Raw genomic sequence first — 25,332 nt, 5'->3', positions numbered from 1 at the left:
GGATTCAGAGTTTCTCCCACATTCATTAAATAAATCTATTTATATATAAGAGTACAAAGCTGCACAATATTTAAATCATTCCATTTGCATTTAAATTTTTTGTATTATTAGATTTTTATTAAAGCATATAATGTCAGATAACGGAAAGATTAATTTACTTCGAGTCAAACTCGGCATTGCAGGGGCAAGCTGAACTCTGTTAGAAACTGCCAGCCTAGGAACAATGAGAAAATTCATTTGCGCAGTGATGAGTAGAGCTTGTTACTTTTGTTGAAATAACACTGTTTCAGTAAATATAACAATAAAATAATCCTATTAAGCCAATATCTAAAACAAATTTATCACACAGATGTACCAAAAGATCAATGTCTAGAGAAAAACAGATTAAATCAATATATTAAAGTAAATCACATTTCCACAGGACAAAAACTGTTACAATATTTTAAACAGTTTAGTTATGTTATTTATACCCTTCCAAACTGTAGCATGCCATAGAATTTTCAAGTCAAGGATATAACGAAAGAGCTGTATTTTGCTTGGCTCAGTAGCGGATCAAGCAAGAGCTCAAAAATGTTATGACAATTTTCACATTCTGTTGATTATCAAACTCGGCATTCAAATTCCCTTGTACATGGATCAAGGAGGAAAGATTTTGGTACATGTAATGTTTCTACAGCTTCCTATCAAAACAAGCAAAGCATCTGAAAAGCCTGAAATCAGTCCATGGCACTGTAACACATGTACCCATCTTATAAGAGAGACATAAATAATTTAGGACCCAGGTGACTTTCAAATTCAGATTAAACTTCTTTTAGCAGCAGGCTCTTTTGCGTTACTCAAGTGTATCCAAAAAGCATCTATCATTTTTCTAACATAGGGTAGATGCTACAATTGATCCACAGAAATTGATCCATACAATTGATATAAACAAAGCTGTGTGAACATCCATCTTCTATAGAAAAGGAAATGGTTATTCACCAGATATCAACCCCATGCCTCTTCATTCACAACTAGCATTGGTTAATCCTGCGTTCATCAGAAATAATACGTTTTGTCCTTTAGCAAGAAAGTAACTCGTCACCTGATAACATGAGAAGATAAGGTCACAAACAGAAAAGCAATGCAACTGCAAACCCAATGTTTTTAAAAGCAGATTTTTCCAACTTACCTTCATATGTTTCTAATATGTGCACGGTGTCGCCTATTTGTAAGGAAAGTTCGTCTGGTCCCCTCGCATCGTAGTTGTAGAGAGCTGGACAGAGGAAACGCTGCTATTAGCACATGCAAGTCAACACAGCTTCCAGGATTTTTGTTTCTCTACATAATTGTTTTCATTACTCACTGTTGCAACTCTCAACCTTTTTGTAAAGGATTCTGTAAAAAAATTTTGTAACAATTTGGCCAAGTCCTTTAATTCATTAATATTTCCCCCCGTAACAAATCTCGAAAAGCCACATGTCCACTTTCTAAAGTCAGTCCCTCACTCTGTTTATAGTGCTTTGCTTCTTCATAACAATACATTCAGATAATTTTTTTTGCTGTACTTGCCTGTCTTCCAGCACTTTATGCCAATTTTACACAGCTCTGTAATGAACTGCATGGTCTTCTGCTCTCAGTTCACCACAGAGAAAACCTACAAAGTGTCTTTAGAAAACTCAAATTACCACCACTAATATTAAAGAATGATTTATCAGTCCCTTCATTAATTTATTGCATGCATATTATATTTTCATTTATAATCATAATTTCAGAATTCCCAAGTGCCAGAGGTAACTGCATCAACCCAATGTATTCATGGGAGAGACTGGTTCTATCCCTCATTTTATAGTATTCCAATCAAGTTAACATACTTTACTCATTAGCAAGCCCCAACAACATCCACAACCTGCAAATTCACCAAATGCATTTGTATTCACAAATATTTCTGAGTGGCTCCAGTCACAAGCAGGGTGAGGAGTGACAATAAAGTGAAAGCCATTTCCCTTTCCAGTGCTGATTTCAGGAAAAGCCTGGACCCCTACCATCCAGAATAGCAGCAAGAGGCACAACGTGCGAGGAAACTGAAGGACCCTCACGTTACACCCAGCTGGTGTCAATACTGGAGACCTAAAGCAGGGCAGAAAGGATTCTGGACTGAGGGAAAACTCTCAGATTTGTTTAGATGCACCTAAATGGGAAATCCCACAGCTACATGTACTCCAAAAGCGAATTCATCGGAGGTTGCAAGTTCCAACCCAACCCTTGGAGGAGAGTCTGCTCATCACTGCCCCACAGAGCAGCAGTCAGCCTCCACCCATGCCCACCCACATCTGTCTTCCTTGCAGGAGCAGCAGATGAACACCTTCACCCAGCAATGAAGTCAACTGCAAAAAAAGGAATGCTGGAAGCAACTGCTGCAAGTGGCTCCTGCCTCACGGCCACCAACCCGCAGGCTGCCTTGCGCTTGGCCAGACTTCCCTTCCGGCCAGGGATTGACTTTGGAGAGAACAAAAACTGCTTTGCTTTGAAAAAAACAGTAGCCAGGTATATATTACCAGAGATAAATCAACTGGAAAAGATGCATTACCCCACTCACCAATGAAATGACATCATAACCAATAACTACAAACCACGGGGGTGTTCTTTGGTTTTTAAAGACGTGTCTGATAGCAAAGCAGAATTTGAGAACTGCCATCTTCAGAAGACAATAAACTACAACCAGAAAAAAGTAGTTCAAAGACTGTTCCTCCCTACCGTTCCCAAAAGAAAATCTAGAAACTCCGAGCACTGAGATTAGCAATGCCCAGAAATTTATCTGACAAATAGCACTGCACCCTAGGTTTGGTCAAAAAAAATATTAATAATCTGAAAAATAAAACAGTTATTACTCCTAAAGCTAGATTTTTATGTTTGATATGGAGGAAATTCTCTGTAAGAAACATAATCCTCCAATACCACGTAGGGTCCTTGTGATCAAAGACATCAACTCCAGTATCTCACAAGACTGAGGTTAATCAATTATAATCAAGGTGGACCCACAAAAGTTTCTGCATGGTTCTGCAACTGCAGTTACTCCCTCCGATGAGGTTACCAAGTTTAAAGGCGTTTTATACGCTATGCTTAACAACTAATGAAATGGCAAAAAGAGTCTTCCTCCTTCACTGTGATGTGCTACATACCTCTCATCTTCCCCCTTCCAGTACACAAAGAGCTGTGCTCAAAGTGACAGCTTGCAGCATGCAGTGTCAAAGGATAGCTTTGGAAAAATAGCTGAGAATTGTAATTTATTACTTCTTGTCATAACTCTTTGGAGAGTGAAAGCATTTTTGGAATATGATCGTTACCTGAAAACTTCCTACCACCCCTCAGATAACCACCTGCTTTTCTTTCTACATTAGTTTCCAGGGACAGGGTTGGTGTGTAGCGTTGGTCAGTTGTGCCCCAGTGGGACTCTCAGATACTACTATTGGAACAGAAAGACCTGGGTAAGTTACGTGTAACTCCCCTCCTCGCAGGAAATCTTCACAGATGTTCAGACCAAGAGAGCTGACAGGACATTAAAAACACATGCTGCGCTCATTAGAGGTCACAAAGCACTTCCAAAAAAACCCTCAAACTTAAAACCTACAGCAAAAGGCCAAAAGTCACAGTTATAAAGGCAATGAGACACCAGACCCAGAAAAGACCCTCACTTACCTGCTCAATTTTCTCCTATTCCCAAGCAGTCCCAAGAAGCAGGCTAGAGCCCACATTACACAGAACATCAACAACATAAATTACATCTATAATAATTGGTAACTGTAGAAAAATACTTTCTTGACCTCAAATCTGATAATCGCTTTAGCCCCAAGCATGCAAGCAGGAAACATCCAAGCGGGCACATGAGGCCTAATCCCACCACGAGGACGGGGCACAGCGCCCAGCACTGCCTTCAACCATGGCCATGACTTCATTTTCAACCTCTAGGAGTTACTATTTATTCTCCCCAGAATTTCTCAAATCCCAGTTTACAATGCTAACAGCAACAAATACATGACAGGTCGCCCTGGTCCTTTTCTCTGTGGTACTCCTCTGCTTGACAGACTACAGACTTTAGAGTTAAGTAGTAAATAAATATATCCAAGTGCAAAAATGAAAAAAAATATGGAAAAGCAATTTGGAAGAGAAAATATAGTATACAGTGTAAGTTTATAAATAGAAGACACTTGAGGCTAAAAAAGAAAAGGTCAAGTGCATCGCGGAGACTAGTATCAACAGTATTTAAATGAAGGCTTTAAAAAGTAATATAGTTTTATTGACATCAAAACAAGCCAAGCTAGCTATTCCTGTTTTAACGTTTTTGTTAACTTTTTCATTATTAAAGAGATATAAAGCCTCCCTCCTAGGTATCTGGCACAGAATATTTCAAAGCCATAATTGCTATTCTGCAGGAGAAGAGGGTTCTGCATTAAGAAAAATTAACATTTTAAACTGCTCTGAGCAGAGGAATGTTAACAATGGTGAATACACAGCACATGGGACAGACTGCTCGATAACACTAGTCAGAAATGTTTTCCATTCAGCTTTTGTGCATAAGGGAAGACAAAGTCACACAGTCAATATGAACTCCTCCAAACTTGCGTGGTTGGAGTTCCACACCTAACTCCATCCTTCAGGTACTTACTTAGATCTCTTCAACACTCACTGCTGTCACTAGAGTTGAGAGGACCCGTGGGTGCTCAACACATCCAAAAAAGAATCTAACTCAAGTCTACCACCTTCAGAACCCCGACACACAATCTTGCTGCCTCATACCAGACATCTCAGTCACGAAAAATTTGCGTTATGACAGATTAGAAACAGTCCTGTACTCAATTCACACTTCAGCTAAGCATTTCTCAAACATTTAAATGGAATAACACTAAGGATCAAAGGCAGCTATGAATAAAAGCCATTAAAATTTATAGCCAAGAGTGCTAACTGGTGTCTATCATAACAAGGAGGGTCACATAACAGGAGCTGCACTGAAATGACCAATTCTTTCCACAGATGATGACAAACAGCCATCAAGTGGTTATTACTGCCCACAACAGCTCCCCCAGACCTGAACTGAGCAAGGACCAATGGCCACGGAGGGAAGATTTATCTTTAAAAAATATATATATATGTATGAAAAATAGGTCTACAAAAACCAAAACAAACAAAAACCAAACCAAAACAAATTTTTGGCTTGCAGCAGCACTGACAGATCATGAAGTAAACAACTAAAATAACTATAAAGTACATTCCACCCCTGTGATTACAAAACCAGGCTTGAACTAAACTGCATACTCCTATGTAAGATAGCAAGTAACTCCCTCTCAGGATACTTTTTTAAGCAGAGTGACATCAAAAGATGTTATGACAGTGAAAATGTTTGATTAGAGCAGAAAACAAAGCTTTAATTAAAAGGAAAACAAAGTTTGGAGGAAGAAAGAATGAAACTGGTATTCTTTTATTTTGTCTGATCAACAGTATTCTGAGTCACCATTTAAAATATTTAAAAGCCTGAAGTATAACTTCCAAATTTTAATTGGTTTTTTTAACTGAAATAATTTCTGCTTAATTTGGAAAATCCAGTTCTCAGTGCAACAGATTTTCAGCTCAGAGAGCTCTAAACCAGATGAAGCTTTAGGAATACTTACATCAACTAACATCAGGCCTCCCCATCCTGCTTGAACTGAGAATCAAGGCTCACTGTTTTGGCAAAGGAGTTACACAGCCTCGTAAGTTAAAAAAACCTTTGCTACAATGCACAAGCAAGATAAGGAGCATGGTTACTCAAGCATCAAAAGATTTATGACTAAAGACTTAGCCAATGCAAGTTAACCTCATGGTTAATACTAATACAGCATCCCGATGGTCTTCATCCATGCACAGATTATTTTTTTTTCCTCTCTAATAAGCTTCAACTGAAGAGGCACAGCTAAGCTTCTCTATTGCAACTGAACACTCTCATCCCTTATCATTGAGAATAATGCTATTTACAACGCATTTTCTCCTTAAGGGATACATGTGATAGAGGTAACTTAAGAGACCATGCAGAAGAGATACCAAAGTCACTGGAGCTCATGACAGATGCTGCTTTCTGAGCTCCAAATGTGCAGCCTTTGCACAGAAGGAATACAGGAGTAGCTCAGGCTCTTGCAACCCACTGCCACTTCCCTCAGCTTGGGCTACAGCCTGCACTATCCATGAAGCACCACGTTCATACAGCCCAGTATATGGCAATCAGCTTTAAAGGAAGGTGACTTCCTTCCCGGAGTAGAGGACTGCTCTCCCTGCAGCAAACCCTTGGGCAGTTGCTCTCTGAGGTCTCCGACACAAGCCATGCACCTCCCAGGCACCTGCATCTGACCAGCGTTTTTTAATTATAAGGTTAGACTGCAGAAGAGAATGACCACAGCATTTTCTCAAAGTTGTGCACAAAGAGCTTTATTTTCCAGTTCTAAGCATCATTAACCATAACTGATTTAATCTATCAGTCTGTGGGGGCCTATTATATTTGCAAAATCACACCTATAAACCATTATTTCCTTGACAGCCATGTTATGGGTACACTTGCACCGGCTTCCATAAAGACCATTTCAGGTGTGTTCTCATATCTAATCTGCTTATAAAAACTGAGTTAAACAAAAACTCTTCATAATAGGGAAAGCACCTTGTCATTTTAGGGGACGTGCTGCTGATGCCTAAAGAACTGTCGTGGCTCTTGAGATCTGCACCGATCAAAGCCAGCAGCATATGGGTTTAGTATGCCTGTCAGTTAGCTGAGGTGGAGTTAGCTGGCACCAAGGCTGAAGAGCATCCAGCAAATATATCCGTGAACTGTGGGTCTCAGCTCTGAGATGCAACGAGCAGAACTAGGATGGCAAAAGAGAAAAAAAAGTACAAGGTCACAGTAACAAAACCATCCTGAAGCCACCTCTCCTTCCCATGCTGCAGGACAGAAGGTTTCAGTGTCACCAAAGATATTTTTCCTCATGAGCTGTGCTTTCAGTCGAGCAACTCTCCGGGTAAAGGCTCTCCCTGCTCCCCTCCTCCTCCCACCACAACCACAAAGCACATCTACGCAAAAGTACTGAAGTGCCAAAAGCAAAGGATTAGTGTGGGCATAGAAAGAGCAATTTTTTCAACTCTAGGAGTTGATAAAGAAAGGAACAATGAATAGGGCATTACAGTAATTGCACTAAAAACCCATTTACTGCTAAAGAATACAAAAACAAACACCTCTACTGAGCTGCACTCATTAATCTGCGCACATTAGAAAAATGATGAGTGCAACACAAAGAATTGGAGAGGTGACAGAGGGGAAAAAAGGAAAAAACAAACAAAGGTAACATCAATATATACTGAAAAAGCTTTTCTCTGACTGTAGGAAAGCTCAGATCTTAAGATAGCATTAAAATGTTACAGAATAATATTCCCTGCAATTACTTTGCATTAAAGGTTGTATTAATCGTTCCAAGAAAGCAGACTACATTTAACACATTATCAGCTTTATTTTGCACTGTCTTTTAAAAAACTCCCAAAATCATAATTGTGCTTCTTCCATAAAATCAGACTGAAATCGCACAAGTAAAAGCAAAATCTTTTGCAAATTCCCTAGTATTAAAAATAAAAGAAACCTGAAGATTTTCCTCCTATTTTCTCTAAAAGGAAAGTGGTTGCTTTCAGTATTAGGGAGACTCCTTAGTCCTGTTTTACTTAACCGGACAAGTTTCCAATTTTTAAAGCTGAGGCTAATGGACAAGGAAGAAGGAAAAAGGACAAGTCAGGAGTTGCACCAAAGATTTGTTAAGGACTATTAGTTCATACGTGTATTAACTGAGGGCAGGTCTTCCTGCCTTACTGAAGTCACCTTGTGTTTTGTCATTCTTGGTCTCACCAAGCTTGGTTCACAGGTCTTTCTTAATATTCTAGTTATTCTGTCATCCAAACATTCACAAAAGATGAATTTCCTAAAGAGAGGAGAAGCCTGAAGAAACTCTGAGACTTGAACAGTTACCACCAAACTAACGATGAAGATACAGCTCATGGCTCCTCCTCCTCACACACAACATCTTACTGATTAAATCCATGAACATGACTTGAATTCTGCATTTAGAGGAGAACCAAAGCACCAGTGCAGCATCGACTGTTGGTTGAGCACAGCTTAGAAGGAGCAAAGGGCCACCCAAACCTCTATATACATAACTAGATGTGTCAGGTTTTATAACAGACAGCAACACAGGGGAACAATATGTTCCGCAACACATCTGGTGTCTTATCACTACCCAACATGAATTAATAAGCTGAGGAAGCTTCACAAATCCAGAGCAATCCTCAAACTTAAGTCACATTGCCTTCCAGAAGTGTAACCACCCTGTTGCTGAATCCTGCAGGCAGAGCTCAAGTAGGACAGAACAAGATGCACACTTGTCCTTTCTGCACTAATTAAAAATAAATTTAAAAAAAGTTCTGGACTTATCCAAAATTTCCAGGAACCAGGTTCAAGTTCTTGCTTTTCCTCCTCCCCCCTTTTAAGCCAGATACTTTATTTTTAGAGAGCTAATAAAGTAAGATGCCAACTCACTTTCTTAACAGCTTTCTCCCTCCTCCTTCTCACTACTTAATCTGTATTCAGAGTACTTCACCACTAAGTACTGAGGGTATAAAGCTGAAACTAGTGCTAAAAAAAAAGGTATCATTATTGACTATAACAGCATTAATAATGTGCCATAATGCATAGCTAACAAGAAGCACAATCAAGAACATTCAAATCGATTTTTAATATTAAAAAGTCCATTAACCGAACACATTGTATGTGAGAAGTAATCACACCACCCCGAGCTCTTAACACTGTTTTTGTAGAAAAAGCAAGATGCTGATTTAGACAAACAGAAAACATTATCTAGAGGCAGATGTCTCGGCATCTGGTAACGCAGAATCACAAAGTAAGTGAGTTTTGATGTTCCCATGAATTTCCTACATTTCACTGGGGGACACTGAGAAGCGATAATGCGGCGCTTGCTATGGTGGGCATCCTCAAGGAAGGCAAAGACAGCGCCTGAGCAAGCACCATGGTGTGTCTGAAGGAAAACTTCTGTGCTTTTAATTAACTGAAATTAAAAACAGCCTCTACCTGAAGTCTTTGCAAAATTTGCAAAGCCTTCCATATTGCTATGCATAAAATGCATCAAGGTATCTGCTGGGCACAAGAAGGAAGGAAAAGAGTTAAATGCTGGAGGGCAGGAGGAACTAGTTCAGCTTACGGTCAGTGCTGGCAGAGGATCAAGTACATCCGAACCGGTCATGACTCAACGCCAGGCCGTATCATTAGACAGAGGTGCCCCAAGAGATGGTGAGTGACCGAAGCTGGCAGCGCCGTGGCTCCACGCCCATTCCGGGCTGGTGTGCCTCCAGCTGCACGGCCCTGCCCCTTCCCTCGCACCGCCGCTGCCGCCCACCTCAGCCAACAGTTACAAGCGGTTCAGCTTGCTCAGAACCTCAGCGCTTCTCCTGCAGTAGCTCCATAAATAACTCGGAGCAATCGGGGAAAACCAGCAAAGGCAGCAGCACGTGGCTGAACGTGGGAGGGCGACAGCATCAACTCCAACGGATATCGACCACAGCCTTGAGAAGGTCCCAAGTAGAGCAGTGCAGTTCAAACCTGTCCTGCCAAACACAGAAAAAGGGGCAAACATCCCCAGACTCAACAAGCTCAAGCTTAAACCCAGCTTATGAAAGAGACTGTATTAGAGTTACATGCACAACACAGGCAAACCCTTAAATCCTTCCCAACCCAGTGATCCAGGCTAAACCAGCACAAGACCAGTGATCTCTATGTCTCTGTTCTCCCCATCTCCCTCCTTTCCTTTTTTCCCTTTTCCTTCACTACCATTAAGCAATGCAAGGCATACTGTATTGCTTGCCACAACTCATTATATACTTAGCCAATAATATATAATATATATTATTATATTAAAAATATATAATATATATAATATTATATATATAGTACTCTAACTCCCTGAAAGGAGGGTGCAGAGAGGGGGGATGAGTCTCTTGACCCAAGGAACCAGCGCCAGGACAAGAGGGAATGGCCTCAAGCTGCGCCAGGGCAGGGTCAGACTGGCTCTTAGGAAGGATTTCTTTGCAGAAGGGGTTGTTGGGCGTTGGAATGGGCTGCCCAGGGCAGGGGGGGAGTCCCCATCCCTGGAGGGGTTGAAGAGTCGGGTTGACCCAGCGCTGAGGGATCTGGTGGAGTTGAGAACAGTCAGTGTGAGGTTCATGGTTGGACTGGATGATCTTCAAGGTCTTTTCCAACCTTGACGATTCTGTGAAATTATGGTCAAAGTCTGCACAGGCACCAATGTTTAATCACAAATTGCCAATTTGGTGCTGAAGGAGGACGTGCAGCTTCCCAAATGGCTGGGAGCAGCACCTCCTATACAGGTTGGATCGAAGACTGGTCGTGGATGACTGACACAGCCAGTTCCTTCATCCTTCACAGAAGAATCTTTATGAAAAAATCTTTTCAGCTTTCGGCTGCTGCTACGCAAAAGCCAGCAAGAACATAGCCCAGTTATATCTGCATAAGGATTTTAATAAAAACAATCCACTCTGCGCTCAGCTCCATCTGAAGATTCTTGACGCATCAGTCCCCTGCTTCTTCAGGCTTCTCCATTGCCATTGCAGCAGGTCTCTATTGCACCGAACGTAATTTTGTAAAGGTGTCTTCTACTAAGCACTTCGACAGCAGTGAGCTTAATGTCACAGCTATATTTTAATAGCTGTTTCAATGGCTATAAAAATCAAGTTCAACACAATAAAACTGCTATCACACTACTGCGGAAATAGTTAGTAAAAAAACGGCCCCTGCAAGACACTATTCACTGCAATATAGAGCTGATGATGCAGAGCAAAAAGCCTAAAGCAAGAGGAAAATGGGGTGATGGGAAGAAGTTTTCATTTCCTACTGTTCTTCCTCCTCAGCATTTCTACAAAGGAAAACAAAATCAAAATTCCTCCATTGCCTTCTCAGGAAAGCTTATGGGATGGGGAAGACAGAAGGAGGAGTTTTAGGCTTTTTACACATCAAACCTTGTTCAATTTATTTTTACTTGCCATCACCTTATTTGTCTTTCAGTCTTTCAAGCTGTCTCCAACAGCAAGAACTACAGAGAAAGAGCACAGATCCAGAGTCAAATAATCCCCAAGGAACTTGTTCTGCTTTCTTAGAAATAACAGCCAGAGAGAAGAATTACCTGCTAAGAGCCACAGTTTGATCCACCAACACTTTCTCTTTTCCACAACAGCTAGGCTATTGCAGAAATTGGAAATACGTGATATTTTTCCTGAAGTTGTATCTTATACCAGAATTAATGGAAAAAACGTAACCATGGAAGCGAGTCAAACAGCACTGAATGCATTAAAAGATAAGAGCAGCATTTTGCAAAAACAGGGGAAAAATTGTTTTTCCCCAAACTAGTAGAAATCACATGCCTCGTGCCGCTTTCAGCGGAGTGACAGAGTTGGCTCAGCAGCGAGCCTTAACAAAGAGTCACTGTCCAGCTCGCTCCGGGCTGCCGAGAGCCCGTCTCTCGCCATCGGCCCCTTTCCCCAGCAATGGGGTTTCCTTTCAGCGTTGTCAGAGGGAGCTCACACCCGTACAGACTCTGTGTTTCCCACCTGAGGGGAATCCTTTCAACCCATACTAATTTTTATGTTCACTCCAGAAGAAATAAGGAGAAGCAAATGTAACTGATCTGGTATTACTACTCTTTAAAGACCCAGCATCATATTTTACTCTCTCCGTAAATCAAATACACAGACTTCTGGGAATTGGGGAAAACCACAGTAGAGGAACACCCAAAAGCTCTGCGTACAGATGTTCAACTCCACACCTTTTTCCGCAACACTCAATTTGATCATGAGTTAATTTGGTTGTTCTAAAGCCTTTTCTAGTCTAATTAAAGTTGATCTAGGCCAATAATCTATCACAAATGGATGTGGGAAATTCCCAGATGAGATCTTCCCACCAGCAGCCGTTGAGTCCTGTCCTACTGACCAGTTTGGTTCCCCATGGCTAGGGCACCCCTCAGCCTACTGAAACATGTCAAAGGTGACCCTTATAACTACTATTCTTACTCCCCCAAGCCTCAAAATCACCCTCGTTAATTCAGAATAGCTCAAGGCCGTAACACCTTACTTCCTAAGTATAACCCCCTGAAAAGAGGGTATTTTAAAAACACCACTGACAATCACGTATATTAATGCTAGTAGGGTGTTTATGGTGCCACTAACCTGGCAGTAACTTGTTAACCTGTTGCTATAAAAAAAAAATATTTTAACTATTCTTTCTTTTTTGCATATTACCTTTCCAGCATCATTCCAACTATTGACTGAGGTGAAGCACATGATGCTGGTAGCCCAGGATAGCCCGAGTCAAGGGAGGAGGCAAGAGCCAGCTCGTGGCTAGAGGAGCAGGTCAGTGCTGTTTCTGCCCCACTGGAAGCAACGGCTTGAGAACCACCCTTTCCCTGTAATGATTTCTCAAATGTTTGTATTTGGCAAGTTCCAACTGGTAGCACAAATTTGTGCTAAACTGGACACCGTATCTGTCCTCCACAACCACTTTCACCTTAAAACATTTGTTTTCCCCACTGGTTATTAGACTAATGGAGTATTCAACTCATTCAACACTGGCAAGACCTCTACCTCAGAACAAAACTACTATAAAAAACAAACTGAGAGCTAGCACATTTCAAGTCCCCATGTCCACAAAACAGCCTATTTTTAATACATACTCATCCCATTCCAAAACTTGCCTGCTGAGGACAGAGCATGGGGAGGGGGCAAGTATTTGTGCCATTTTCCAGTAGGCACCCAACTTACTCCTCTCGATTAGGAGCCTTTGGTGTTCTGAAGAAAAACAATTTAAGCTTTAAAAATGTTTCTTGGTCCATTAGTGCCCCAAGAGCAAAAGTGTGTTGCTGCATGCAAAGCTAACAACAAAAATGCCTGTGATGTGCAGACACAGTAAGAACAGAAACACAGTGGTAGAGCCTAAGGCTTCACTAATGTTCACCAGTATTTTACTTTTTAAGTTTACTCAGGCATTTCTCAACACTATCACCACCCTACCCATGTTATCAACACTTGAGCTGGTATTCAATTATCCTATTTCCCCTCCGCAAAACTATTCTATATTTTCTATACTCCTTATACACGTTATGGAGGCACCAAAACACTATTATACAAACAATACATGAACTCCTAATCTTAGAATTTACATCTCAATCGAAGAACAGCTCCCAAATCAGCATGCTGTGTTAAAAGATGGCATCACGCCTGGACTGTAAAAGCGTACACAGTTATCCCAGTATTTTAGATATTCAAGCCCTAATTCTATTAAAACTTCTTCCACTGTTCAGCCAAGAACACGTTCACCTTCGTCTGCTGTAACTGTGGAAACTGGCAACTGTTTCATTCAGCCCAAACTGTACTTTCTATATTTAAAGCACAAATCTGAACAAGTTAAATCACTCGGTTATCACAGTTCAGTAAATAAACAGAGGCCTCTTCTGCAGCAGAAGTGATTGATAAAAATCTGTTGATAAACCATTTCAAGAATACATTCAACCAGAAAATCAAAACACAAGCTGAACCCACACAAAACTTCTAAAAATGCACCATAACTGAGTAATTCTCACTTTATTAAAATGTGCTTATCCAGCTATATCTAGTCCACTGCTTTATTTTTTAGGAATAAGAACTCCTACCCCACAGAGCCTGAAGTGAGCTACTTGAGCACTCCTCGCTTCTCACTTGCTTCCCAAAAAAGGGTTTTTTTCCCCAAATAAAGCCTTGCTAATGGGCCACTCTTCCCATTATGTGGGCAGCATACACTGACTAAATGAGTAACGCCCCATGGATGTTGCAGGCAAGATTACAAGGTAGCACTGGTTTAAGGAAGGCTTTGTGATAATCCCCTTAAAACTTGCACATGTGCTACCTGCATCAACATCCCAGTAGCGTGACTCAGCGGGAGAGACCAGATCGGGCTAAACAGAGTCCAAAGTCCAGTCCCCATAATCAGCGTTTTAGAGACACACCAAGACATTCTCTATTAGCCAGCACTAAAAAAATTCCCTCGTCTTTCAGCACCTTATCAGTCCTAGGACTGTTTAGGACAGTAACGCTTTAGTGTTAAAGCGAACATAGATGTCCCCATGAGCCAGGTCAATGTCTAATGCTTTTTTCAATCCTTTTAGACTCCTAGTTACAGTGAAACACTCAAGAACAAAACCAACAAATAAACAAAGCATAATATAATAAATACCAAAAGAATATTTGGCTCTCCATCAAAAGTTTGGGGTTGCTGTCGCATCCCATTTGACTCACAGACTATGGAAACTACTCCCTAAGAAATACTTCTGCACCACGAAAATATCTGTTCTCATCTCCAGCCACTCCACTTGTGAGCAAGAACAACTGTTTTCTCATCAGAACTCAATAACCGAAAACTTTGGGAAAGGGATCTTTATCCACTGCTTCAATCCCTTCCAGTGCTTTGTCATAGGTCACTAAGTTCATTTGAAGAAGGAGTCAATGCCAGCTGCTGTGTTTGTGAGCAAGTCCCAGTCTTACAGGAATTCTGAGTTGCTCTTCTGCACACTGCTGCCAACCGCCAGGGAAGTCCATGAGAAAAAGGGGGTTGGTTGTCTTTATGCCCAACTGTTAGTGAGCAGCATCAGAAGAGACACCAAAAAATGTGCAGAACAGACTTGACTAAGGTGACAGACAAGTGGAAGACAGATTGCCAACAAATGCTCTGACAGGCTGTCAAGGAAGGAAGCAGTTAGATACTGCCATACCAAAGACATACCTTCTACCGAGTAACTCTGATTGGAAATGGAAGCCCAAATACCTCCAAAATTAAACTAAAAAAGCCACAAACCACTTTTTTTCAAACCAACTTACTAAAAAAACTATTAGTAAAACCACCGTTATACCACCTTCCCTTTACACAGGAAACTTCAGAGATCAATCCACAGAAGAAAAAAAAAAAAAAACAACACAACACACCAAAACCACAACACAGGACATGCCAACCTCAGATGGAAGGAAAAAAAGTCTCTCAAGTCTGCTTCACCTAAGATTCTTGGTCAAAGAGGCATCGGGAAGGCTACAGATTGATGGAGACACAACTTAACACCTACTAGTCACGGCAAGAAAAAAAATAACAGGCAACAGTCAGACAGCCCAACAGCACGAGGTGGATGAGGGTCCATATCTAACGCACATGTCCTCTGCTAGTGAAATGATTCAGCCTCCACATACTGCAAATGAGCAAAGAGAGTTTACAGTTCCTTACTAGAGGAATAGAGGACAACAGAGCTCATATTTTCCATTTGCCCCAGTTATAAGTCTCCAAAGATAAACACTATTTCCCATCAATGGGAAGGGTGAAACAGGGGTAGCCAGGTAAGTAGGAAGGAATTCCAGCAGGGACAAGACAAGGTGATGCCTGCAGAAAACTGGTGGGCATTTGTGTGTAAGAACAAAATATGAGAAATAAAGAAAAAAGCTTGGAAAACATTAAAAATTAAGAAGCATATGACAGATTACAAAACATACAAAGGAAAACAAACAGGTAGCGAGAAAGCTTTCATGTATAATTGTGGACAGTTTTGTATCATAATCACGTTTTGCTCAAAAGATACAAAGCAATATATGTTGCTATACGCAGAGCCTGAAGCCACCAGGCCATCCAGCAGCCAAGTTCACCAGGCAACATCACCATCACCTCATGTTAGAGCACACTACAGGCTCACTATAAGCATTATTTTCTATATATTCAAGCTCCAAATGAGCCATAGATTGTCCGACACAAAACAGCAAAGATGTTAACATGCTCCCATGAGGCCTCAAAGCAGCAGGGGAAAAAAAAAAAGAAACCAAGAGGGCAATCTTTTCCAAGCCAGGCTGTACTGCAAGGCAGAAGGAAGGACGGAGAGACTCCCAGCTCGCCATGCTACAGCAGTCTCCACAACAGTTAAGGAGGGAATAAGCACAGGCTCAGTCATGCCTGCAGCTGGTGCCTTCTTCAGAGTCATGGACCAACAGGAGGTCCATGCAAGGCAACCGAGCTGACGAACAAATCCTCTTTTAGCCCTTTCCGTTGCTTAATAAACAATAGTAATTAAAAGTGAAACTCCACTTCTTCCCACCTTGATGCTAGTTTTTATTTATATGCTCATATTTTTGGAGAATAACTTTATATATAGTCAAGAGAAACTGTAAAGGTTCCCACAGACCCTTATCTATAACTTTCCTGACCCAAGTGACATGCTTAACCATATCTCTACTTAGTCATTAAAACTGCAGTGCATCCCCTCCTTTAGAGGACAGTATTTACAGGGCATTCCAAGTCACTGCCTCGATAATCCACAGCCATTTCAGGGTCATGATTTGTTCACTGAAATCATATGCACAGCAGATTTTTCTGAAAGCAAGCGTCCTTTTAAATTGTTCACCATCTGCGTCAAGACTTGGAAACTCAAATTATCATCAGCTACTTCCCTCTGTCTCAGCATTGAGATATTTCCTGTTCCAAGGTCCACTACAGGAATACTTTTTACATTACCAGTTGCTTTCAATTCACTTCATCTCTGATACACAGCCTTCGCTACAGATAATACTAAACACACACTAGGCGGAAGCAGAAGCGTCTCCTCAATAAAACCACCCAACTACATTCACTGAATCATTCCCTACATCCAACATTTTTTCCTGCAGACCAGCTGGCACAATTAAGAGGATGTTAAAGGCTAAAGCATCAGCTGGAGGCAGGCAGGCATGCCACTGGAGACACAGGTAACAGCAGAGCTTTCCATGATCCTGGATCCCTGTCCCCTCCCAACAACTCCCTCAGCCTTATGCAGGTACCACAAGCGCCAGGGTTTGCCATCTTATGTCTTCTGAATTTTTTTTTTTTATTCCATGTATGGAAACTAGGAGAGCCCTACTCTATTAACACAGCACAGCTGAAAGTCCTTGATGTCAGACTGTACCGAAACCTCACTCATCAACTCCTTGCCTAGGATCGGTTACCTCCTCCTGTGACCCACGGGCTATTCAGCTACGTTCCCTAAACATATGTTATTTTATTATATTCAACTTCAAATTGAGTGATGTCAGTACTTCCGTGCTTTGTTCAGAGAAGAAGGAGAAGGCAGAGCAAACACAGACACCTAAGGCTGGACTTCCAAAAGGTATTTGGATGTTTGAAGAGGCTCTCAGGCACTTCACAGGTGCATTTTCAGAGCTGCTCAGGAGCTGCGCCCCCAGCAAGCTCTGTCAGCAACCAGTGAGGAAATCACCATGTCAAGCCATGAGGTTCCTCCACGATGTCACCACCGATGCCCTCCACACACGGGACTCCTCAGGGACTCCTGCTTTACTACAGTACACTCGCTAACCCCTGCACCGAGCTCAGCTTGGGAGCTGCTCACACAGGTTTTTAACCCCAATATTGATTAATTCATGTAGTAGAAACATGGAAGTGACAAGGCTACTACAACAGTAGAGAGGTATAGAACAAAATGCCTTAAGAAACCAAGTGCCTACAAACATACACACCGATTATTTACACTTTTCCTTCCATTCGTGTTCATAAATGACACAGCAAATCCTGTATCACTTGCTCGTATTTTCTACTGGGTAACAGAAAGGCATTGTGGTACTCCAACACCCTTTGATAAAATCAGTCACCACAAACCTCTGAAAACATGTTATAGAAAGGTTTGTGCTAAAATAATATAAACAGTACTCTAAATAAAGCAGCAGTGCTAAGAAGTATTATTTAAAAAAACAAAACTCAAGTATCATGGCCAATAGTTACTTCAGCTATTCATCCATCTGTTTGTTTTGTTATTTATATGGATACATGATTACACATAATAGTTCTCAATGTAATTATTTCAGTTTAGTTACAAAACTATATGGAGCGGAAAAGTATTTCCAGAGATATTTCATATTTTGCTGATGAAACTGAAATTCAGCAACTGCTGCTTCTTGTGTTACAAGTCTTTACATCAGAAATCAGATTTAATGCACAAATTACATAAACACAGGAAGATAAATAATACTATAAATATAAAAATGCTTTCGCAACTACAGCCTGAAAACATAGATAAAGTTTCATAATTACAAGAATTATCTCTTTTTAAACATTCTTTTGGTTTACATAGGGCATGATTTCAATTTCCCCCTGCCCCAAGCTAAAGGAGGAATATTCCAGTAACTCATTAAGGAATTCATTAAAGCACTATTCAGAAAACAACTATTGTCAGAATAGCCTTGGGATCTTCCACAGGCCAGAAAACGGAATTTAAAATGTTTTTAAGTTTACAAAAAAGATATGCTAACTTTTCAGGGTTCCACATCCCTGACAAAGAAGACCCATAAAGAGCAGCCCATGTTTTTCACAGAGATGGTGATTAGCCGCCACCGAATGTTTTGTGAAAGTTTCAGACCTGAAGCAAGGAGAAGAGCAGAGCTAAGACTGACATCTTTAATAGAGCAAATACTTTAAAACTGGATTAGCACTCGTTCCTCAGTTGAGCTTCGATTCATTAATATAAGTCAGCTTTCAGCTATTTATCTAAAGTTGGACACATCTACAGGTATTTAACAAGATGTATTGGATTTCAGTCCTGAAGGACCACTAAAGGATTAGACAAAGTGTATCCTGCATGTTCTCCACAGCCAATACTGGACAAACTCCAGAACACAAATATTTCAAAGAAAAAATCGTTGCAATGCTTATGCCTCTAGTTGAAAGCTGACAGAAAGGCTTCCTGGAGATGTTCATCTAAGTTGCATCCAGTTTACTTTCCTCTTTCCTGAAAGCTTTGCCTAGGTAGAAAGGAAAATGCATTTATAATGCCAAGAAAGCTGCACCAAGTATGGCAAACAGTCTAAACTTAACAACGTATCAGTGCACCTAAATCAAGAAAATTACAAAACCCACTAAGGTACTACTTGAAATTCAGGTGGAAATTCAGAAATGTTTTTCCCCCTGAATTAATACTAAACCAAAAACATTAAATCAGAACCTTGGCCTACTGTCACTACCATGCTTGTGCATGATATAGAGTGTAAATCCTTGTCTTGTGAAAATTTCCCCTCCCCTTTTATTTTCTAGGAACAAAGGTGTTAATTAACAGCTGAAAAATTCCAAAATTGACCAAAAACTTACTCTGCAGAGTTAAATAAATACTCTGTATTACACCATAGGCAATCAGCTGCTTATAGGAAGCATGTGCTCTGTGAGGAGGGGAAAAAAAAAAAAAAGTATTTCTAGTAAATCCCTACAGGAATAATTTCTTGGAACAACCTTGGTTTGTAATGTTGTCACTGACCTGGACAAAAAAAGCAAACAGGAGTACACGCTTGCTTCTGCTTATCCGGTATCTTTATCCCTCTGCAATCTGTTGCTTGTAACAAGTGTTTATTGACAGAGAGCAATAGTGGCTGCTGAGTAAACTAAGCATAATCAAGCACATGCCTACAGTCAAATTCAGGTCATCCATTTAGGAAGAAGTATGCCTCATCTACCAGTCCCTTAGATCTGCTTCACGTGATGCCAGGAACGGGGAAGCACAGAAATGCATCCCCTCAGCAAGCAGGGAACTAAAAGTATACAAAAAGGTATATAAATAAATTCTAAAAGTATATTAAAAAGTATATAAAAGTATATTAATATATACTTTTTATATATAAAAGCATATAAAAAGTAAAACTAATCTGGGCATACAGTAGGGTATGTTGTCTCTAGAAGAGTGAACCCGCACGTGCTTCCTCAAAATGGTACTACACTGATAAATACATCGGCAAATATTGCATGGGCATTTTTACTCCATCAGTTTGGGACGTGTCAGAGCACAGTCCTGCTGTCAGTAACCATCCTGCCCTGCCAGACAGCCCCAAACCTCTCTCACAACGCAGCATCACTGAAATTCCTAAAAAATGCCTTTTTTCTGAAAACATTTTCTTCCCTACTTTAAGGCACAAATATGCAGGCACAGGATCACCAACTCTCTTAGCTGCGGTAAGTGGTGTGGCACGTGGAGACTCTTATTTGCTGTGGAGTATAAATCTGGGATTCCACAAAAGCCTTAAATCTGCCCTAAACCACCGTGGTCCTCCCTCGAGCTGCAGAAGCGAAGCAGCACTGCTCAGCTGTAGGGGTTCCTGTGCTTTCAACAGCACTGCTCTTCACAAATTCCTATTCCCTGTTTTCAAAGAGCCATTACAAGGGCAGAACTCAGTTTCCAAACTCATATATCGTGACCTAAGTACCACCACTTAGTCCACCAACTCGTTATATCCCTTCCCTAGTAATAAAAAAAATACGTATTTCTGCGTACCTGGTTTGAAGATACTTCTATATATGCCTTTTGAAAAGCCATCCCAGTCTGAGAGAGGCACTAAAACACCCTAACCTTAAAATGTGGCCAAAGTCCATCCTGTCTCAAAGCACCTAAAATCAGGCTAGTTATGATTTGCCATGTCATGACACGCAACAAAAACTCACCAGTAACAAGCAAAAATACAGCAACTCCCAACTGGTGTGGCTCACAGTTGAATTGGTTTACTTTGTAGGCTGAGTTTTTTGTTTGCTTCTTACTGCTTTTCGGTTTTTTAATTAATGCAGGTGTAGACACACACCCTACACAGTACAGAGTGTATCTGAGCAGCTATCACGACACTGGCTAAGGACTGAGACCGACAGATAGTATCTCAAGTACTTGCAGCACCGTGTTCACTTGGGGGGAAGCTTAGGTGCACCCAGATATGCCACAGCAGTGCAAAAATTTTAAAATGCTAGTGTCCTTGACATACATGTTACCTTTGACCTAACACATGGCATTAGGAAGCACCTACCCAGGCATCACGTGCTGTCCTGAAGTAGTAACACTCAACCAACAGATATCCAGCCCTCTCTTCACCAAGGCTTTGAATTTATGAAGCTGTCCAAAGCCAGGAGCACTCTGCCTGCCAGGCAGAGCTCACATGGGCTTACTGATCACGCAAGGGCACGACTATCCATGTCTTGCAGTGACTCATTTAAGAGCAGCAGAGGAAAATAGTCAGCATCCTGAAAATTAACAGGATCTCACTCAGAGCACGAGCCCTGTAGCTGGGAAGTTCTCCTGTATCTGACCACGCACAGACACAGATTGCACTATTTTTCTATTTCACCATTTAAAAAAAAAAAAAAAACACAAACCAGGATCTCACACAGAGCATGAGCTTTGTAGCTGGGAAGTTCTCCTACATCTGACCATGCATAGACACACATGGCAGTATTTTTCTATTGCACCATTTAAAAAAAAAAAAGGATTAAATTATCACACTAGTGGTCTAATTACTCCATGTCTGCATATACTGTTGAACACAAAGGCATTTTAAATATGGTATTTGTAGTAACTGCAGTAGCACCGGTTCTACCTCTTACTGGAGTTTTAAGTGCAAAGGAGAAGGGTCAAACGACAGCAGAAGTCAAGACGATTTGGATGTTACTAGAGCAACTTTATGCTATCTCAGAAGTGCTATTCAGGCTCACAGACTTCCTAAAGCAACTCATTACATCTCCCCTCCGCTGGCATAAGGAAAAACACCAATATCATGATTTTTGTATCACGCTAAAAGCAGGAAATGGGAGACTGAGCAGAGCAGCCACACTCCACACTTGGGACACAGCAGGTATGGAGCAGACAGAAGCAGCTTCTGGGGCTCTCCAAAAGCCCCTAAGGTCCCTGCTGAGGAAGCCATACACCCACGTGGCCATCTCACAACCACCACAGCCCTCCCCACCGGCTCAGGGCGAGAGACGAAATAGAGAGCCAGGCGCTGAGACGAAGAAGGATACGCAGCATCAGGAGTGGCAAAAAGCTACTTCAACTAAGCTGATAGTTTTCCTGTTTCGGATGGTTCCCCGTATGTTAATCTAATAACTGCATTATCCCATTATATCCACTCCCGTTCCTCATCCAACCTCCCCGCGTGCTGAGGCCTGAATTCTCTCAGGAAGCGGAGCTGAGTCACACTCACAACTGCTTGCTGAGATAATGCCCCTGCACTACGCAGCAGCCCTCCTCGTTTTAAGGCAGTAAGTTTAGTTTACCCATATGCTGGACATCCAGCATCATCCACAAACCTCACTGTGCAGGGTGGAATGGATTGAGCAGGAGAAGAGTTTCTTAAAACACCTGCATCCTACCACAGTTTCAGTATAGGTGTGTCACAATAATTTATTCCTGCTGCATCACAGCCAGCAAATCCTTGGGACTTGAGATGTGAAGCAAGTTTAGCTGTGCACAGGCACACGCTAGTCAGGAGGTAGAAAAAAAAGTGTGTGTGTATATATATTACATATACACGTGCATATTTTATATACACACATTTTGTATATATACACACAGAAGTATGTATACATACACACATTTCTGAGCTCCCACAACTGTGACATAAGTAATGTAAACCACAGTAGATACTTTCCTGTTATTTCTGCTTTAGTGAAACACACACGCCAAGTATATTACATGTATGTATCACTAAGACAGCAGTTCGATGATCCTGTTTGGGAACAGGCAGATGTTTCTGTTCACGGTCAGACAATACTGATCCAATGTCAGTCTCCAGGGCTGGTCATGGCAAATAGGAAGAAAAATATTCATATGTTAGGATGTTCAGCTTAACGGTGCCTCCTCCATCTCTGTTTGGGACTATGTAACTGCTGCATCAATTCTCCACAACCTGAAAGTTTCATAAGCAGCCAAAAACAAAATGTCAGAAGTCTCGCAGTGTACAGAAGCGCCCTTTTTCAACAACACAAAGACATGTAAAACACATGTAATCAAGCTGAATATTCATCTTCCTCAGGAAGAAATCCAGAGACACCAAAAAGAAGCTATCCCCCCCAAAACAGCGTCTAACAGCATAGCATGGGCCAGTGAATCACAATGTTCAATCAGCTCTAAATATGATTTTATCTCCTTGCAACACTACAACTACTTTCAACTCTCACACCCCTGCAGTTCAGCAGAGAAATACCCTAATTTTGCTGAGGATCATCCCTCTCACCTAACTTTTGGGAAAAACTATCATAGAAAAACAAGACTATTAATAAACCATGATAAACTTCTCTCCAGAGCAGTGGACACAAACAAAAAAATACCAGTTGAGCACCTAGTCTTACACTTTTTGAAACCATGAAACATTTAAGCCTAGTTCTCTTACTACACATACTGTTTCTCACACTGGATATCCAAATATACTTAAAGTATATCTTAAAATACTCAGTTTATTGCACACTTCTTATGCTTTCACCCTTTCAAAATCACTTCCAAGACATCGATTCCTGGAAAGCCAGGTCCGGGCAATCACCTCTGCTACAGTAGTACAAATGAGTTCCTGCAAAAGAGGAACTTGCTTTTGAGTGTCACTGGTTTGTAACACTACCATATACTATGTGACAATTTAGTCATCCCGGGCCTTCAGAAATACTCTACCTATCCCACACCATGAAGCAGGTTATTTGGAAGACTTAACGAGCAACTGCCATCAGTAGCACTTCTGCTTCCGTGTAGTCTATCCTGCATCCTCAGCGCTGGAATTACTCACAGGCCTCACACAGTGTACCCAGCCACCTAGGATTTGCTAGTAATTTAAAAGTCATGCTCTCATTTTCTAAGGATGTACACACAGAATTTAATTCCCTAAAAATCACTTGGGCTCTACTTAGACCCAGAAACGCCCTTATTCCTGCTCACGCTGCTTGGACAAGGCTTAGCTGTGGGTAAATACGAAAAGTAAGCTGTTCTTCACAACCAACAGAGTCCAAGAACTGTGGCGGACACTGAATTTCGAATTTCCAAATGGAAGAGTCAGATTTATCATTTCCTTCCTCAAGACAAATGCTCTCGTGCACGCCAATTAAGTTTTCTCCTCCGTAACCCCTAAAAAAAAGGTTTGATCAACATGAAACATCTTCAAAGTCAAGACAGGCCCTCTCGGCACAACACTGCCCAAAACCACCCGAGTTCGGTTCCGTTTAATCAGAGTGGAGATGTTCTAACTACCGGCGGAGAACAATCCCCCTCTGTTTGAGAGGGACGGAAGAAGCAAGAGGACGAAATGGATCCCCGGACAGCAGCGCGCGGGGGAAACCCCTCATCTGTATGAAAATCACACTCTCTGCGAAACGAAGAGCCTCTTCCGTCGGCAGCCTTCCAGCCTTCCTCTCCTGAGGATGAGGGAGCAGCGGGCATCGCTTCCCACCGCCCCTGCGCGGCTCCCACCGAGGATCCAGCACTGGAAGCGTATCCTGTTTAGCTGCCATCGGGGGGGGGGGAAGAAACCGATGTAAAAATAACTCAAAGCCCTTTTCTATTCAGACAAAGCAGCAGTCGGGAAGAAAAAAAGAAATAGGAGGAAGAGAAAAGGCAGTTTTTGTAGCGAGGCTGACTCAAGCGCAGGTTGCCCGGCATTTCCAGCCAACTTCTAAACTTTCCCTCAGCAAAGCCCCGCCGGGCGGGGGCTGCAGCCGGCGGGGCGAGCCCGGGGACACCGGCCCCCTCCGGGGGGGCTCCGTCTCGGCCCCGCGGCCGGCCGAGGAGGTTTCCTGAGGCGGCGCGGGGGAAGCGCGGCCCCGGCCCGCCGCGGGCACGGCCGCCCGGAGCGGGGCACCGCCGGGGACCGGCTCCCGGGGAGGGAAGGAAGGGAGCGGGTGGGGGGGGGGGGGGGTTGGGGGAGGCCCGCGGCAGCGCAACAGGCGGGAGCGGGGCCGGGACGGTCCTCACCTACGCCGTATTTTTCCTCCCTTTTGGTGGGAACCCAGCGGGTCATGGCGCTGGGGAGGGGGGGAGCGGCCGGACCAGGCGGGGATGCGAGAGCCCCGCTCCTACGCCGCCATTTTCCAACCGCGGGACGGGAAAAGTTTCTACCGACGGCGGAGTCATGTGGTGCGGGCGGAGCCAGCGGCCTGGAGCCCCGGCCGGCCGCCCGCCCGCCGCGGGGGAGGCGGGGGCTGAGGGGCGACCGGCCCCGGCGGGAGCAGCGGGGGCCGCCCGCCTCAGCGGCCCGCCCGGGCCCGGGGGACTGAGGGGGCCGGTGGGCGCCCCGCGAGGGAAGGGGCCGGAGCCCCGAGCAACCCCCTCGTTTTGCCGCTCGGACCCGGCGCTCCTGAGGGGAAACGCCGCCGCGGTCCCGCCTGGTTCCTACACAAAGGCGAGCGGGACGGGGTGGTGCCTCCCTGGCAGTCTCCCTAATTGTATGATT

General features: G+C 42.5%; 1 protein-coding gene across 4 annotated transcripts in view; it reads right to left on the bottom strand.

Annotated features, from left to right (window-relative positions):
* The window catches only part of DOCK1 (dedicator of cytokinesis 1), a 312,269-nt gene extending 287,296 nt beyond the window's left edge, over positions 1-24,973 (bottom strand). For 3 of the 4 annotated variants that reach the window (XM_074831522.1, XM_074831523.1, XM_074831525.1), the window contains exons 1-2: positions 24,855-24,973; positions 1,169-1,252 (exon numbers count right to left, since the gene is read on the bottom strand). In XM_074831522.1, coding sequence (XP_074687623.1) covers positions 1,169-1,252; positions 24,855-24,900 — 130 coding nt within the window. In that variant the 5' untranslated portion in view covers positions 24,901-24,973. The remainder of the gene's footprint in view (positions 1-1,168; positions 1,253-24,854) is intronic. The other variant, XM_074831524.1, reaches the window with a different exon arrangement.
* Positions 24,974-25,332: the final 359 nt, after the last annotated feature.

Source organism: Strix aluco, chromosome 7 (assembly GCF_031877795.1).
Source record: "Strix aluco isolate bStrAlu1 chromosome 7, bStrAlu1.hap1, whole genome shotgun sequence".
Classification (NCBI taxonomy): domain Eukaryota; kingdom Metazoa; phylum Chordata; class Aves; order Strigiformes; family Strigidae; genus Strix; species Strix aluco.
The sequence above is the reverse complement of the archived record's forward strand: the minus strand, read 5'-3'. Positions and strand labels throughout refer to the sequence as shown.